General features: G+C 40.5%; 1 protein-coding gene across 1 annotated transcript; it reads right to left on the reverse strand.

Moving 5' to 3' along the window:
* Window positions 1–621: 621 nt before the first annotated feature.
* On the reverse strand, window positions 622–11,674 carry LOC127779997 (uncharacterized). Its single transcript, XM_052306939.1, has 5 exons — window positions 11,276–11,674; window positions 5,133–5,231; window positions 1,387–1,451; window positions 1,096–1,273; window positions 622–926 (listed from the first exon to the last, which is right to left on the reverse strand). The coding sequence occupies exons 1-5, from the start codon at window positions 11,600–11,602 to the stop codon at window positions 813–815; spliced, it is 783 nt and encodes a 260-aa protein (XP_052162899.1). The 5' UTR covers window positions 11,603–11,674; the 3' UTR covers window positions 622–812.
* Window positions 11,675–17,049: the final 5,375 nt, after the last annotated feature.

The raw sequence follows: 17,049 nt of genomic DNA on the forward strand, positions 1-17,049 counted from the left end.
TCCTATCAAAGAAAGAAAGACTTTTGTTCAAGCTTTATTGCTAAGGATGTGTATATGTGTTTTCTAGTTCCATATTGTACTTGCTGAATATTTTTATACTCACTCTTGTGTTTTATTTGGTTTTAGGTACATATTGAGACTGACATGCATGGGCGGGAAGTAGCACCCTTATATACACATTTATCTGCACACTATCAAACTATATTGCCTAGGTCCATAATGATACTTAAACTATATCATGGTTCAGTCTTGTAATAATCTTTTAGATTTCTAATAGTTTCTTCCCCATGAATTATAAGGATGGATCGTATTGTGTGAATGATATTGTTATTAGTTTAACTTATAATTGCCTGTCGTGGATGTTCGTATTTACAGGAGAGATTCTGCCGAAATTTCTAATAATTTTGAGAGTTAGTGGTTTGAGTGTATTTTGGTGTGGCACTCTAGATACGTGGTTACATGGGGTGTTACATACACAGGAAAGACAAAGTAACTGTTCTTGCGGGCAGGAAAGAAAAGTAAGCGGATAACACATATTAGTCTTTAATAATGGAACTCATTCTGTCTCTGCTTCAAAGACAAAAAGGCAACATGACAACGATTACAAATTACAACATTTGGTACTAACACATATACATTGGGACATTATAGCATTCGTTCTGGCCTTTTGCAAGGGCGCAGTCACCTGCGCGGGCATGCAGTTTATACTTATAGGTAAGTTTAATTATATTTCCGGAGTACGTAGTTGGCAAGACGAAAGTTTTCTTTATTTTATTTACCACTATTACGAAGTGGCAGATATGGGGATCACTTTAAATGTACTTGCCGCTGGCGTGCTTACGTTTGTCCTTGATCACCTTGATCACCGTCCTGAGCTGCAGGAAGACATCGTCGGTGTCCTCGGTGCCAACAACGAGCATGTATTTCTGTATAGGAGAATATTGACGAGCGATCGATTAATCCACGTTAATTAACCTGATCGAAGTCTTTAATTACCTCCTCAGAGAGAGGCCCTTGGTTGTATCTAACTTAATACGAACATATCAGTAATAATAGATTGAATACATTTAATAGATGGAGCTTAATTTGACAAACCTCCATTTCCGTTTTGAAGTTAAATTTATTCTTCTCCCGAAGCCTCTCGCTCAGTTCAACATTATGAATCTCCTTCGGGCCATTCGGTTCGTACGCGCCGAGTATCTCCATCGCTGTGTCATTGGCGTCAACCAGTGCAAACGCATAGTCTTGCAGCACCGTCCAGTATTTTTCCACACTGTGTGGATTAAAGACGTGTTTAACTCTATATGTAGGAGCATTTTAATACTATATATCTGTATAGAGAATTATGAGTTGCAGTGAGAACTGATGGCGTGTCAAATTAATTACTCAATGGAAGGTTGGATCTCGTTGAAGCCCATGAACTGTACGAACTTGTCAAATACTTCCGTCAACTGAAGAAAAGAAAAAAAAATACAAGCGGATCAAAAGGAGATTCAGTACAGTGAGCTTAGTCAGGGAGAGATAAATTAAGTTGTTTAGTGAGATGCGCCACTACTAGAAAATGCATTTTTTCCGACGTGAGGGTCTTATTTTCGTAGGCAGATATGTCCCTTAGAGCCAAATGACCGCCTACAAAAATATAAATCGGGGTGAAATTTACGGTCCGCCTGCGAGACCACTTAAGCGGCGCCTGCAAAAATACGCTGCTTAAGTGGTGCGCCTGCGAAAATAGACTTGAATGTAAATAGACTTGGGATAGCAGGAATTTTTCTAAGTCTCCACACACCCCTCACCTCACCTCTCCTCTCCACTTCTCACGGCCGGCCACTCTCCTCTTCTCCCCTCACCTCTCCTCTCCCCGGCTGCCGGCCGAAGGCGGCGGCTGCTCCCGGTGGCGGCGGCGGGCGGTGGCAGCGGAGGGCGGCAGCGGCGCGGCGCGGCTCCCAGCCCCTCCCTCCAAGATCTGGCCGGAGGGGGGCGGTGGGAGGGTATGCAGACACGGCGATGACGGCGAGGAGGGTTGAGGCGGTGGCGGCGGCAGCGGGCGGTGGCAGCGGAGGGCGGCAGTGGCGAGGGGGTCGAGGTTGCGCGGCTCCCGGCCACGGCGGCGAGGGGGGTTGAGGCGGCGGCGGCGGCGGCTCCGGGCCCCTCCCTCCCAGATCTAGCCGTGCGGCGGCGGCGCGGACGACGGCGGGGCACGGCCGCGCGGCGGCGGCGGCGGCGGCGGCTACCCTCCCCTCCCCTCCCAGATCCGGCCGGAGGGAGGCCGGGGGAGGGCGGCGGCGGCGCGGACGATGGCGGGGCACGGCCGCGCGGCGGCGGCGGCGGCTCCCCTCCCAGATCTGGCCGGGGGAGGGCGGCAGCGGCGAGGTGCGTGACCGGCGGGGCGCCGGGCGGCGACGGCGACGCGCGGGGCGGCGGCGGCGGCGGCGAGGGGCCGGGCTCTGCAATGGCGGCGACGACGACGATGGCGACAAGGGAGGGGCCTTGGTGACTTCAACGACGACCGTGACGACGGAGGGCCTCGTCGACAACGACGACAACCGCGACGACAACAGGGACGAGTTCCGTGACGGCAGCGCGCGCGGAGCGGTGCGAGGCTGTTGCTGCTGCAAGCATGCTCGCCGGCTGGTGAGCACGCATACGAACCAGATCTGAGAATGCTAGTTGTTGTTGTTGATGAATGATTGTGATGCTAGTTGTTGTTGATGATGAATCTGAGAAAAATCCTCTCTAAACCATTCTGCTGCTGTTGTTCACTGTGATGCTGGCTGTTGTTGATGAATCTGAGAAAAATCTTCTAATCCATTATGCTGCTATTTGGTGGAACGACTTTTGTGAGGTTTTTTTTTTGTTGAAAAAATTGATTTTCGCAGGCGGGTGAAGGCCCCGCCTGCGAAAATGATTGATTTTCACAGTCGATTACATGCAGGCGGAGCACCTGTCCGCTGGTGAAAATGCATTTTGGCCGCCTGCAAAGATAGGTTTTCTAGTAGTGCATTTCCACCATCGAGGGAATGTTCCCTTAGAGAAGTACAATAGAAGACTATTAGCCAGCTATAAACATATTTTAATGAGATAAAAGATGAGAGGGAAGAGCAACAGGCTATAGATCTGTAGCCAACTGCAGCACGGATTCCAAGACGCAATGTGTGTATAACAGATGGGACCATATATTAATAGTATAGTAAGCAACTATTGTATGAATTGGCTATTACATTGACTATAAATGAATTGGAGCTAGTAGTGGGCTATACTATTAAACTTGCTTTTATATGTATGTTTGTATCTCAAATATTATGTACAAATGGTTAGGGAAAAAAAACAGAATATATACTACTCCCTTCGTTTCGTTTCAGGTTATAAGACATTCATATAAATGTTGGTGAATCTAGGCAATGCGTCTTGTAATATGAAACATAGGTAGTATATTAACTTCTACCACTCCAATAAAACAAGTCTAAAATTGACTACAAGCATACCACATCTGTAACCGATATACGAACCTTCAAAGTGAGCATTGATCTCCTCATAAAATAAGCGCCGATATTCTTTAATTGGTCTAGTTTTAGAACGGTTAGAGGTAACATATCCATCTCCATTTCTATCTTTATCTCTCTTTCCGATCTCTCCATCCCATCTCTCTTTCACTCCTCTATCACGGCCACTCTTCCCTTCCACACCAGTGTCAGCTTCCATTACCTCAAGCTGTTGTGCTTTGTTGAGTGAAGGATGCAGCGGTCACTCTACTCTTTGATGGCCCAACCTTGGAGCTTGGGGCAGCACGATATGGATGCCTGTAAGTTTAGGCGTGACCAGATGTGGTTGCCACGGTAGACGCGTAGTTTCCCACATGCGATTGCTTATGGAGGTGAACATGAGGTGCCTTGTTGGGCGACACCTACCTATGCTCCTGAGCACCGACTACCACCGCCTCCGTCGGTTTGTCTCTATCTCCACACCCTCGTTCGCCCCCAAGAGAAAGCCACCCCCTTTTGTGAGCTATCCTCCACGTATCTCTGTCTTTGCCTCGTTTTGGCTCTTCTCCGCCACTAAGCGTCCTCGGTTCCATCGTCTCATGGTGGTGCACTTCCTCGCTATCTTCCCTCGGCTCATCCTAATATGATAGCACTCTATTTCAAGGCAGCCCGATTTGGCAGCCCACAAACTCGGTGTCACCACTCACCAGATCTTGCCACCCCTGAGCTCTGGGGACGCCGTATCTATCTGTCTCATGCTCAGGGTGGCTTGCTAGATTTGGCCTCCTTGAGCTTAAGGCTTGGAGGGAATTCGACAAGGCCGCATGGATAATGACAGTGATGAAGACATCGACAGCAGCAACATTAACGATGACAACAAGCATGGAAAACGAGAAAGAGGAGGGCAATGGATCGTCGCTCATTCGTGGGGACAAAGTTGAAGGCAATGGACACTCTTAAAACTCCCCTTGAAGCCTTGAGACATGTGAAGACAACGATTTGACCTAGTGGCAGTGACAACAACAAAGGCGGCATGGAGATCATGGTGGCGGTGATGAGTATGCGGTGCTTCCTTTTTTTTTCATCACTAATGGGTGGAAAATGTTCAGACATTACTGATTAATAATCAGTTATCAGTAATAGGTGATATGCTGCCTTGTCATCACTGACCGGGCGACACTGCCGGTTCTACAGTCCATTGGTGATAGCATTTTTTAATGAGCAATTTTATGGTCCTTGAGGAGTTATCATGAGGTACCAAAAATTTAGTGTAAAATTTGGTACTTATGTACCTCATAGTACCTAGGTACCAAGAGGTACCAAATTTACAATAGAAAAAATGGTACCTTATGGTAGCTCCTCAAGAACCGTAAAATTGCTCTTTTTCGATAGTTATACAGAATTTCTGAAATTCTGTACATTCGAACAAAAATTTACTTGTAGTGGTAGCGTTCTAAAGTGACAAAACATAGATGAAAATAAAATGGATGATAAATTAAATAGTACATATTATAAACCTAACAAATAGCTTACGACATAAGCGATGGAATCAAATATTTCTTTTTTAATATAAATCATAGTTATGATTAGAAGCATGCAGCATATAATCCACAGTAATAATTTGGTTAATATGTACTTAAAATGGGGCCTTACTTTCTTGATGAACTCAAGGTGCTTGCTATGGGTGGTGTTTGGCTCGCCTGGCACTGCCGTCTTCTTGCTGCTATCTGTGGCTTCACGCTTCATCTCACTCTGGAGAAGAACACAACATGATGATCAATTAATAACTACATCATATTAGTTTAGAAATATTGAGCTTTTTCTCATGTTTTCCTTTTTCAGTACACCGTCGTATAAAAATTTATAATTGCATATCAGAAAGTAAGTAAAATTCCATTGTAAATAAAATTTGAAAGCAATAGCATAGGAGAGAGAGAGATGGTACTCAAGATAGCAAACAATATACAACGTTACAACCCCCACAAACAACATAACTTATGAACACAATTTTTCTTTGAGCATATAAACAAATGATGGAAGCAAACAAAAAGGAACTGAAAGAACTAGAAGTTAATAAAGACTAGAAAACCTAAAAAATATTTTCTGAGATGTAGGAAGATCATTAATTTCTTTATTGGATAGCTAAGCCTGATTGCTACGGAATACATGGATGAATGTATATGTTAATTATTGTAGAAATGTTGGATGCATATATATTAAAATGTTGTGTATATGGTAAGGGAACAATGATTTAACATGTTCGCATATTGAGCTCTAGAATGTACTAAACAACAGATAATATGATACACTTATATGTGCTTCAAGATATAATAATTGCTAGTGGATGATGATGCGGTATTGTTTGCTTGTTGAGATAGTGGGTTGTAACTAAGCCTAATTGTGGTGGATATATAATTACTAGACGATATCTCGCACTTTGCTATGTAATACGTGAACAAATATAAGTTAAATATTATGAAAATGATGGATGTATATATAGGTTGAAATACTATAAAAATGAGAGATGATGACTTGATAAGCTTACATGTTAATTAAGTTTTAGAATGTAATAAATTGTATGGGATGTGATATGCTTGCTTCAGCTTTTAAGATGCAATAATATATACAGCACATCATTATTGAATGCCAGTGAATAATGATGATTTATATAGAAAGCATAGATAAAGGGATCAAAATGAAGGTCTGTGCAGGTCAAAGTTGGGCTTAAATCTGTGAGATCGGAGTCGCGGGTGAACCGATTTGATCTATTCTTTTTTTAATCCTACTTGTTTCTCAATCGTAATGTCTCACAATATGCATGCATTACATTAAAATTGATATACAGGTAATATGTAACTTGCAATATCTAAAAGTTGTGTGGCCAGGCTGTTTTTTTTTTCACTAATGAATATTTGAGCCAACAAAAGATCTCAAATAAAAAAATTAACTACAAAATTGTAGATCTCGTCAAAAGCTATATTTTTCATATAAAATTTATTATCATTTGACTTCATACTAAAATATTATGTTTTTTCTTAGAATAATATCGCTCCCATTTTAATGACGGTTTTATTAAGATAACTGCTCCTAAAAATCATTTTATGGGCCTTTCCTAATGAGAACGACTTGTAAAAATTATTTTAAGAGTGGTTCCTTAGGAAGTCCCAAGAAACTTCTTTTCCTTATTCTTTCAACGACTAAATTTTAAAAAGAAAAAATCATTTTGAATCCCAATTGAGGTGAACTAAAGTTCTCTATGATCCTTACAAGGATATTAAAGCACTTTGATTCACCTCAATCGGACTTAAAAATGACTTTTTATGATTTTTCAGTGTTTGGACTTCCTAATGAACCACTTGTAAATGTAGACGGTAGATCTTGTAACACATATTTAGGCATCTAAACAATCTCAAATGTAATAACTATAAAGTTGTATATTTCGTTAAGCTCTACAATATTAATATAGAGCATGATGTTTCGTTCTGTGGTCATTTGAAAAACTCAAAAGTTTATTTTTTTTAAAAAAAGAATAGATCTAAGATCTCGTAAAAGAATATATGTGTGTAGATCTCGTCGAAGTCTATGATTTTCATATAACACTTGCCATCATCCACACTCGGTTCTTTAGGACCCCTCAATAGAAATATGTTTTCACACGTAATCTATGTCTCTGAGGTGGCCCCAGTCATTTTTACATGTGGTTTTACTTATGCGTGGTATGTGGAAAGGAAAGCCTTGGTCCTGCAAAAATCATTTTTAAGCAGTGAGCTATAGTATTATCACTAGGAGCACTGGTGGAGAAACCATCTTTGGTCGGTCCGGTAAAATCCACAATAGTCCCGGATCCAAAAAAAACCGGGAGTAAAGATTGTTTTTAGTCCCGGTTATAAAAATTCTTTAGTCCCGGTTCATCCCCTGTCAGATGTATGTCAGGGGGCCGAGGATCTTTAGTCCCAGTTGGTGTCAATAACAGGGACTAAAGATCACTACTTTAGTCATGGTTGGTACTATCAACCGGGACTAAAGATCAAGATGATCTTTAGTCCCGGTTGATAGTACCAACCGGGACTACAATTAAACACGTAGTATATAATCCCTATCCCTTATCCTCTCCTCCACAGTTACAACTTAACAGATCGAATCTCACCCCCTCTCCTCAGATCTATCCTCTCTAACTCTCCAACTCCTCCCCTTCCTCCTCTCCTCCCCCTTCTCTCCCCTTCCTCCTCCCCTTCCCGGCCGGCCTCCCCTTCCCATCTGGCGGGCCGATCGGCGGCGGGGCCGCACACTGCGGCGGCCGGCAGGGCGGCGCCCGGTGGGGTCACGCTCCGCGGAGGGCGGCGGGCGGCGGGGCGGGCGGTGGGGCCGCGGCCACGGCGGGCGGCGGGTGGCGGAGCCGTGCACGGCGGCGGGCGTGGCGGGCGGCGGGGCCGCGGCGGCGGCCGGCGGGCGGTGGGGCCGCGCCCGTCGTTCGTGGCGACCGGCGGCGGCAGCGGCATTCTTTTTTTTTTTAATTTGTGATGATTCACTGAGATGTATTTGACTGAGAAGTTACAAATTTGTGATTCATTATTTGGATCTGTGATGTATTTGAGTAATTTCTTAGGATATTGTGATGTATTTAATTTATGATGTATTTATTTGTGTGTATAAGTAACTTTGATTTTTGATGTAGATTTGAGATGTTACTTCGATTTGTGGATTGGGGGTTTGATTTGGGATATGTATCCCACTTGATTTGGGAGAAAATAAAAAAGAAAAAAAAAAGAAAAAGGGGATCATCTCACTGCCGCAACCCTCTCTTTAGTCCCGGTTGGTAACCGGGACTAAAGATCCCCTCTCTTTAGTCCCGGTTGGTGTTACTAACCGGGACTAAAGATCTATTTTTAGTCCCGGGTATTTGAACCGGGACTAAAGATAGCGATTTTTAGTCCCGGATTGGTAGTCCTGGTTTAAAAATCGGGACTACAGGGGGTTGCGAACCGTGACTAAAAAGCATTTCTCCACCAGTGTAGAAACAATTTCAACTGTTGATTTATATTTTTTTACTACCGGTGGCAAAATGTTTTAGCTACTCTAGTATAGTTTGAGCTAGTTTGTGAAAAAAAACTATTTTTTATTCGTTAGATGCGAAACAATAGAAGGGGTAGATTGATTTTATCAACAGTAGAGACCATCATAAAATAATACATCAACAATATAATATCTATGCCAATAGAAGTTCGACCTACAATTATATGTGCAAAGTTGTTGAATAACAACTAGAAAATCTGTGTGCCAGTTGGCATGCCTAGCTTATAGACCACGTATGTTATTTAGAGCTTTTTTTGAACGTAATCATTGTGAAGTATTTAGTCTAATTATTGTAAAAATTGTATAAAATTTTACATTTAGAAGTATCATTTAGTAAAGTTTTGTTAAATGGTTAAGGAACCAATTGTTTTGCTAGGAGTGGACTTATGATTTTTTTTTTCTGTTTTTACTTTAACGAATCGGTGAAGATGATATTTAACATACATGTTTTCTAAATATTGTGACTTAAAAAAAATAAAGTTTTGCATTTAAACCCTTATCTCAAATCAAAGTACAATAATACTGATGTAGAGGTCGATTTTATCTTGATTCTAGAGTGGGGGAACTGGAGTTGATATTAGGGGAAAAAAATCATGGTTACTAAAACATAAGCACAACTTTTATTTGCTATAAGCATTTGATTTCATCGTCCGCTATTTTTCATTTTTTACAAATATAGAACATCAGTAGAGCTAATGTACTTGCCTCATTTTTACCCTGAAGTAATCGGATTTATGAAAAATATATATAACCATTCTAGGAAAGATGGTATGGAAAATCAAAATTAGAAAACTTTCTTCTCGATTGGATCAAGCCAGATTGGAAAGCTCTGGATGTTTTTGTTGACACTTGAAGGGGTTCTTTTGGATCAAACCAGATCGGAAGGTTCTGGATCGATATTGTATTGATATACTTGATAGGAGTATTTGATAGTAGATTTTATGGTTTTTTTTGGTATTTTAACTGGCTTTTATCTATGCCACGAGCAGCAAGGTTCTTGGTGAGAGAGAGGTGAAGCAACACGTGTCAACAAACAATTGTAAGCCACCTTCACCAATCAGCTGGTAGAATTCCTGTCAGCTTGAGATAGCTAGATTATTATCACAGCCCGGATGATGTAGAAATAAGATGGACTTAAATAGCACCTGGTTCCATATGTGATGTCACAACACTATATTTTAGATCCCGCAAAAAGGTACAATATATGTTAAGAGTCACAAACGACAAACATTCAATAAAATTGCACCAAACGGGGTGTTTAAGAATTAAAATAAATTAAAGAATGTGATGTTTCATTGGACATTAAAGAAGAAATTAAAATACTATATCTAAAGTAAATCTAGTTTTAAGACGTAAAGGGAATTTCCACATAATAATAAAGTAGAAATTACTATATTGATAATAACCTAAAAATTTAAAGCGTCCATCTAGGACACATATGATTGAGACATTTGTAACAATGAGAGATGTGTTTTAGGTGAAAAGCGATATATGCAATAAATAATATCAAATAAAAAAACAAGCAGTAAACTACATTCCATATATTTCGAAACAAGATGAGATAATGTACATGCCTTATATGCACGAAGAAAATGAGGGAGTAACTCGTATAAAACTCTGGTGTCCCGTATTGCACGGGTTAATTAATTTAATTAGTTTAATTTATTAATTCTATAGCATGGGATGATATCTATATATCTATCTGGTACATATGGCGTTAGTGCGAGGAAATCACAAAAACATGCCTTCGATTTTTGAACTGAACCGATTTCACTAATTCTAGTTTTCAATTTTTCAATCAATCTCACTATCTACTAAGAGGAAAAATCAAACCAGAGAGATTAATGCCAGCACTGGACATGAATGTTTGAGTGAATGATGCTTGGAGCTAGAACTTTGGACGGGATTCTGGTGCAGCCATTTGCTAGTCCAACGCTTCTAGTCGCCGGCTCGCTGGCCACAGCTAGCGTAGACTGTCATGCTGTCACACCTCGCCGCGAGGTAGCGGAGCGCTGCACCACCGCCAATGCCTTTCACAGAAGTGCGGAACCCTATCTTACATTTGGGCCTAGCTTGGTTTGTAGAGGCAACAAGTTTTAGCCCACTGATGCTTTAATTTTTTTCGTGATTTTTGGGTATGCCAGTGCATACCTCCCTGTCCCTAGGTCCGCCTCACTACTGGTTGACACTCCTTAGCTCCAAAATATATTAAACTAATTTAGAATTGGAGAAGGGCATGGTATTTTAAAACAATTATATAAGAAGATTGCTATATTTTAGAACTCGATGTGTCCATTTATGTTGCTATATTTTTTGACGGTGCATTATGCTATTATGTTCAACTCTTTTCTTATTTTTTTTAATTCCGGTGTCTTTTTTTATATCACTGGAAATAGCCTTACTTCTGAATTTTATTCAGGCGCCGACACTGTTTAATTTAGAACCCGGCCGGCCGGACGCTGAATAATAAATATCAAACACAACAAACACGAATAATCTGCATGTCCCAGCGGCTTGTTTTCATGTGTGCGAATACTGATATATGTGTTGGACACGGAAATTAAATTCTACGTCGATCCCTACGTTTTACCGATCGATGAATGGCAGATTAATCGATGAAAAAACATACAGTATATATCGATCATATGTAGTATGTATTTTGTGTATATGTGCATATGGAATTAAGCATTCGTTAATTAATTCGTACTACTATATAGATATACCATAAGGTGGGCGATAGGGAGGAGGATGCGGTGGGCAGAATCGATGTGCCACTGTAAGTTCATCGCGTGATCATCATCAGCCGTCGATCCGGCCATCTTCGCCGCCGGAAGTACACGACGACCAGCCGGCGGCGGAGGAGGAGCCTGCAGCTCGCGCGAGCACGATCGCAACAGGGCCATGCTAGTGCCGGCCGGCGCCGGGGACGACGAGCTGGGCCAAGCAAAGGCGACCGTGACAGGGGCCTGCTTGATGAGCCGTGGTGGCTGCTGGAAAGCGGAAGCGGCGGCGGATCGTCCGGTGACGAGGCGTGAGACGACGGAAGACATGGCTGCTGCCGCGGGAAGGGAAGGCCGGGCAAAGCTGAGAAGCTAGCTAGAGCTAAGGTGTGAGCTTAGTTTGGTTGCATGGTTACATTGATACGAGAGCCCCTTTTATAGAAAATACTAACCTCCTCATGAGGTCGATCTTGTGCGATTATTATTGGTGGCCTAGCTTTGGTCAAGGTCAATAATGATTTTTTATTATCTCCATGCATGCATGTATCTTGATGCATGATGATCAATTCTTCAGTTTATATAACAGCATCATCATCCTCACCTAATATTGGGTAGAGCTTAATCAACGTATAGGAGGACATGTATTGTCATTGATTATCCCAACTTGCCACATACAATTTGCACTCACTACTACAAAACCTCTCATATGTATCGACTCATATTTACTGGTTCATTTAAAACCAGCACCTATAAACTTTTTCCGTAGATGAAAAAAGAAACACCTTTGAGCACTATAGATGCCGGTTCTAGAGAAAACCTATATGTACCGACTTTTTAAGTAACTGGCACATATAAGATATTATAGTATCGGTTTTTTAAAAATGGTACCAATCTAGCCGACTTGAGCTGGCGGGGTGTGGGAGCCAACTCGTGTGCCTTATCCAAACCGGCCACTAGTGCACTCCACCTCCTTTTCCTCGCCCATCTCCACCTTATCCAAACCGTCCGCCTCCTTTTCCTCTCACTCACCACCTCCTTCTCCTTCTTTCAATCATCCTCCTTTTCGTCCTCTTTCTCTTTGTCCATCGCACCTCCTCCTCGTCTGCATCCCCGCCCCCTTCCTCCTCTCTATCCGGCGACGACGGTGGTGGTGGAGAAGGCCAGCGTGGAGGGCGTGATAGCAGCGGCCGGGAAGGATGTGGAGGTCGAGGCCATCATAGTCCTCCCCTCAACTCCTCCACAACCTCGCCGAGCGCCTCACTGTTGTCCGGCCATCGGATACAGCGGCGTGGATCGTGGCAACAGCCCATGGTTGCCTAGATCCAGTGATGACGGCTCCATCGGGCTCTTCTCCACTGGCTCCATCAAGAAGTACAATATTTGCATTTGCACTTTCTTCTCAAGAATTTCTTCTGAAATGTTTGGATGAACAGATCAAGGGCATTTCTCCGTTGGATCAAGTTCATGTTCATCGGTGCACATGGATTGATTTTTTCTCTAAACACATGTGGTTGATAATTGGTTAAAATTTCTTCCCAATCTGTATATCTATTATTGGTTGATTGGTTGTTATTCAATGCATTGATGCTGTTCCCTTTTCAGGGATGGATTGGTTGATTCCCGGTCCGGTGACGAGCTGCTCGATGCATCGAGACCTTGTTTTTATTCATTGAATACTTATATGTGTTGGTTGTGGAATAAGAACCAACACCTATAAATTCAAAACACCTATATACTATGTGTTGGTTTTTTTATAGGTGCAGGTTCCAGAATCGACACCTATGCCCGAGGACAAAGGTGCCAACTAGAAAACTAACATGCACCTATGCTCAGTTGAGGTTTCCTGTACTAGTGACTCTTTCCTCTCTGATCTGAAACTCTACAGATGACCAAATTTGGACGAGTCTCAGCATAGAACAAATTTAAGTCGAATTCGAAAAGGATCACAGTCTTCTTCCAAATGCTGATCAAATTAGCCGACATTCAAACCACAGTTTATCCGAACCCAAGCGGTCTGACTGCAGGTCATATCGATCAGTCTAACCAATGCAACAACCCCGAGTCCAGATAAAATTTGTGATTCCTTGTCATGTTTCGTATCTTGAGGGGGAGGGTTTTAGAGTCCCAATGCATCCCTAAGTCAATGCACATAGCTTGAAGCCAAGCAAAGGTTGTACTTGCTTTTAAAACAAAAATCAATAGGTTTATGAATCAATAGACGTTTATAATCATCCAAAAATAGAAATTGCTATAGTTCTTTTGTGATTTTGTAGGCATGCACATACGCACGCATAGACCCATGAGTCAATGCCCTTTACACATGCTCAAGAGACAAAGATCAAGTGATAATCATGACCTCATTAAAATCATGCATGTCGAAAGTACATACCCTTTGCATATTTTTGCATATTGAGTACACTAGGAATTATTTATACTAGTTCTATATATTTAGCGAACTGTTGTGAACAAAACCAACTTAATTATCCATAGGATCCAAAACCCCTCTAGTCTTGTTTAAGCTATGTTTTGGATCGAATGGCAGATATTGCATTTGACCCCAATTAACTAAAGAACTCAAATATTTCCGTTGTTTCATGTTACTTGTCGTTTAGCATTAATTTTTTTGTCAAAATACTTATCGTTCTCATATTCCAAAACACTTTAGAGGCGATCTTTGTCCTTCTCCACCCTTTATCAATCTAGTCATATATTAATGTAGTCACGCACTCTCATTGGCTCACATGCTTTGGAGAAATAATTAAGAGGTATTTAATGAGGGTAACAATTTTTCTTATCTTGTTTGGGTGAGATTTGCTGGAACGACAAGTTATTATTTAAAATGTAGGGAGTAAGAACAATATTAGCTTTGCAAATCTCTGCCAAATGAACAAGCATGTGAAACGATTACACATAAAGATATGACAAAAACAAATGTCTATATATACAACTAATAATCTCAGTTTAGTTAGTTTATCTTCCTCCAGTTTTGTTGCAAGATAGAGACATGTCGATCGACATGACTTTTTATTTCTAGGGCATACAGACGACTTTATAACTCTCATAATATATTTGCAAGACTTGGTAAACGACTCAACGTTATAGGTATACGTATATACTACCTCCGTTTTTTAATAGATGACGCCGTTGACTTTTTCTCACATGTTTGACCACTTGTCTTATTTAAAAACTTTATACAAATGTATATGATATAAATCACACTTAAAGTACTATGAGTGATAAAACAACTTATAACAAAATAAATTATGATTACGTAAATTTTTTGAATAAGACAAGTGGTCAAACATATGAGAAAAAGTCAACGGCGTCATCTATTAAAAAACGGAGGGAGTATTGGCCATCGCAATTCATGAGCAGTACTCAGCTCAGCATTAACTATGCTGCCTTAATTAGAACTAGCTAGTTGCCAATAATTAGATACATCGATCGTTAGATGGTGATAGATAATTAATGCTCCCTCCGTCCTTAAATATTTGACGCCATTTATTTTTTTATACATGTTTGACCGTTTGTGTTATTCAAAAATTTAATTTTGTGAAATATGTAAAATTATATGTATACATAAAAGTATATTTAACAATAAATCAAATGATAAACATTATTAAAAAAATTAAATAATTATTAATTCTTTTTCTATCATGTTTAAACAAGTCAACAGCATCAAATATTTAGGGATGGAGTGATTACTACTTATAATTGACGTATCACCAAAAGAGCAAGTTGTTCTAAATATACTAGCATTTGATCGGTTGTACATATGATGTCACACTGAATACCAAATGACAAGGCGGATCGACGATATTGATATTAAGTACTCCATCGGTCCTAAAATATAAATATTTTTAGCATAGTATCAAGTCAAATATCTTTAACTTTAATTACTAATAGAAAAAAATAAAAATATTAATCATGTAAAATTGATGTTACTAGATTTATCATTAAACAAAACTATCATGATATAGAACTTTTTTTATGTAAAACATCTTATTTTTTATAGGTTTTGTTGGTCAAATTAGTACTTAAAGATTGTGCTCAAGTCTAAAAATGCTTATATTTTAGAACGGATGGAGTAATATACATACCCAAACTAACTAAACTTTGGTCCAATCGTGACCCCACTTCGACCGAAAATGCACCACGTCCTAGCTAACTAAGTTGATACACCAAATGCTCAAACTTCAACTCTTTCACCTAAAATACACCGCTCAAACTTCAACTTTTTCACTAAAAATACATCTATCAGACATGTTCGATCTTATATATCATGAGTGCAATTTACTTTAAAAAATATTTTGACAATATTTTCTCCCCTTTGCTAGCTATGTATAGGCATATCCGCGTGGTATCTTTCAAATATACTCGTGCAACGTGTTTATTTTAACCAATGCATGACAGCATGAGGAGTCGTTAATACCTACTAATTGCCAGCGATGTGCAAATGAATTGCTAATATCCTGCGCGCGCGACGACTACACACACACAGCCGGCCGCAAGAGAGTTCCAAATAAAAAGGATATTAGCTATAAGCTAGTACTACTGCTGAACTAGCTAGCTAAATCGTACTTTCCACATGGTTATACTAGGACAGCAAATAATTAATCTTGTTCAGATAATTTCAAGCAGTATTGTATAGGAAAGCCAATGCAATATTAGGCCTAATCTGATCTTTATAGCAACACGTACACGCATGACGCATCGATCACTATGGCTTCACATCCTCTACCATAATGGTACTATCATTATAAGCACTGACGTATGGGGTAATAGGACGGTGGGACCTACATACCAGTTGATGTAATGGTAATGACATTATGGTAGAGAATCCTCACCTAATCACTCACTGGTGCAGAAACCTTCTTTAGTCCCGGTTTGTAACCCCCTGTAGTCCCGGTTTTTCAACCGGAACTATAAAGTTCGCTATTTTTAGTCCCGGGTGAAAAAACCGGGACTAAAGATCAAATAGTCCCGTTGTAGCCACCAACCGGGACTAAAAAGGATTTTTAGTCCCGATTTGTACTGGAACCAGGACTATTCTGGATTTTGGCCGACCGACCAAAGATGGTTTCTCCACCGGTGACTGTTGCATGGTTGAGATTTGAGACACACATGGCATGCCCTATTTAAAAAATGATTTTCATAGATCCCTGTCTTTAATTTCATAGGCAGGTAAAAATACATAACGTCTGCTTTATGTTTACTACTCCCTCCATCCCATAATATAAGGGATTTTATGTTTTTGTTTGTATTGTTTGACCACTCGTCTTATTAAAAAAAATGTGCAAATATAAAAAACGAAAAGTTGTGCTTAAAGTACTTTGGATAATAAAGTAAGTCAAAAAAAGTAAATCAAAATTAGTAGTTTTGTTTCCATAGAATTTGTACATTTCACTCTAATTAAGTATTAGAGAGCGTCACGTGATGCTTAGGAGCGTTTGTAGAAATTTCAAGTGATGACTTTGGAGTGTTTATAGGATGTTTAATGAACTCTTAAGTATACAATAGGTAGATATATTATATAAATGAATCCTGGTAAAAATTTCAATCGAATATAAACCCTAACAAATATAGAAAATATTTCGGGCTAGGAGCGGCGAACCGAGCTTGTGGTGCAAGAAGGCCCCCTAGATATATACCACCGGACCACTTGTTGCATTATGCATATTTCTTACAACCTATCAGCTGTTTATTAATAGGTATATAATGTCGGCACCAATAGCACGATGATGCTGAGCCCGAACTTAAAGTATCGGTGGTGGTAA

Source organism: Oryza glaberrima, chromosome 7 (genome assembly GCF_000147395.1).
Source record: "Oryza glaberrima chromosome 7, OglaRS2, whole genome shotgun sequence".
Lineage (NCBI taxonomy): Eukaryota > Viridiplantae > Streptophyta > Magnoliopsida > Poales > Poaceae > Oryza > Oryza glaberrima.

Bases quoted from the DNA above. Each gene is read 5' to 3' on its own strand.
- LOC127779997 (XM_052306939.1), bottom strand. From the start codon at position 11,602: ATGTCTTCCGTCGTCTCACGCCTCGTCACCGGACGATCCGCCGCCGCT. The intron at 5,232-11,275 runs GTATATCTATAT...GTTCTTCTCCAG, and splicing joins TCCCTATCGCCCACCTTATG to AGTGAGATGAAGCGTGAAGC. The intron at 927-1,095 runs GTTTGTCAAATT...TCTCCTATACAG, and splicing joins ACTTCAAAACGGAAATGGAG to AAATACATGCTCGTTGTTGG.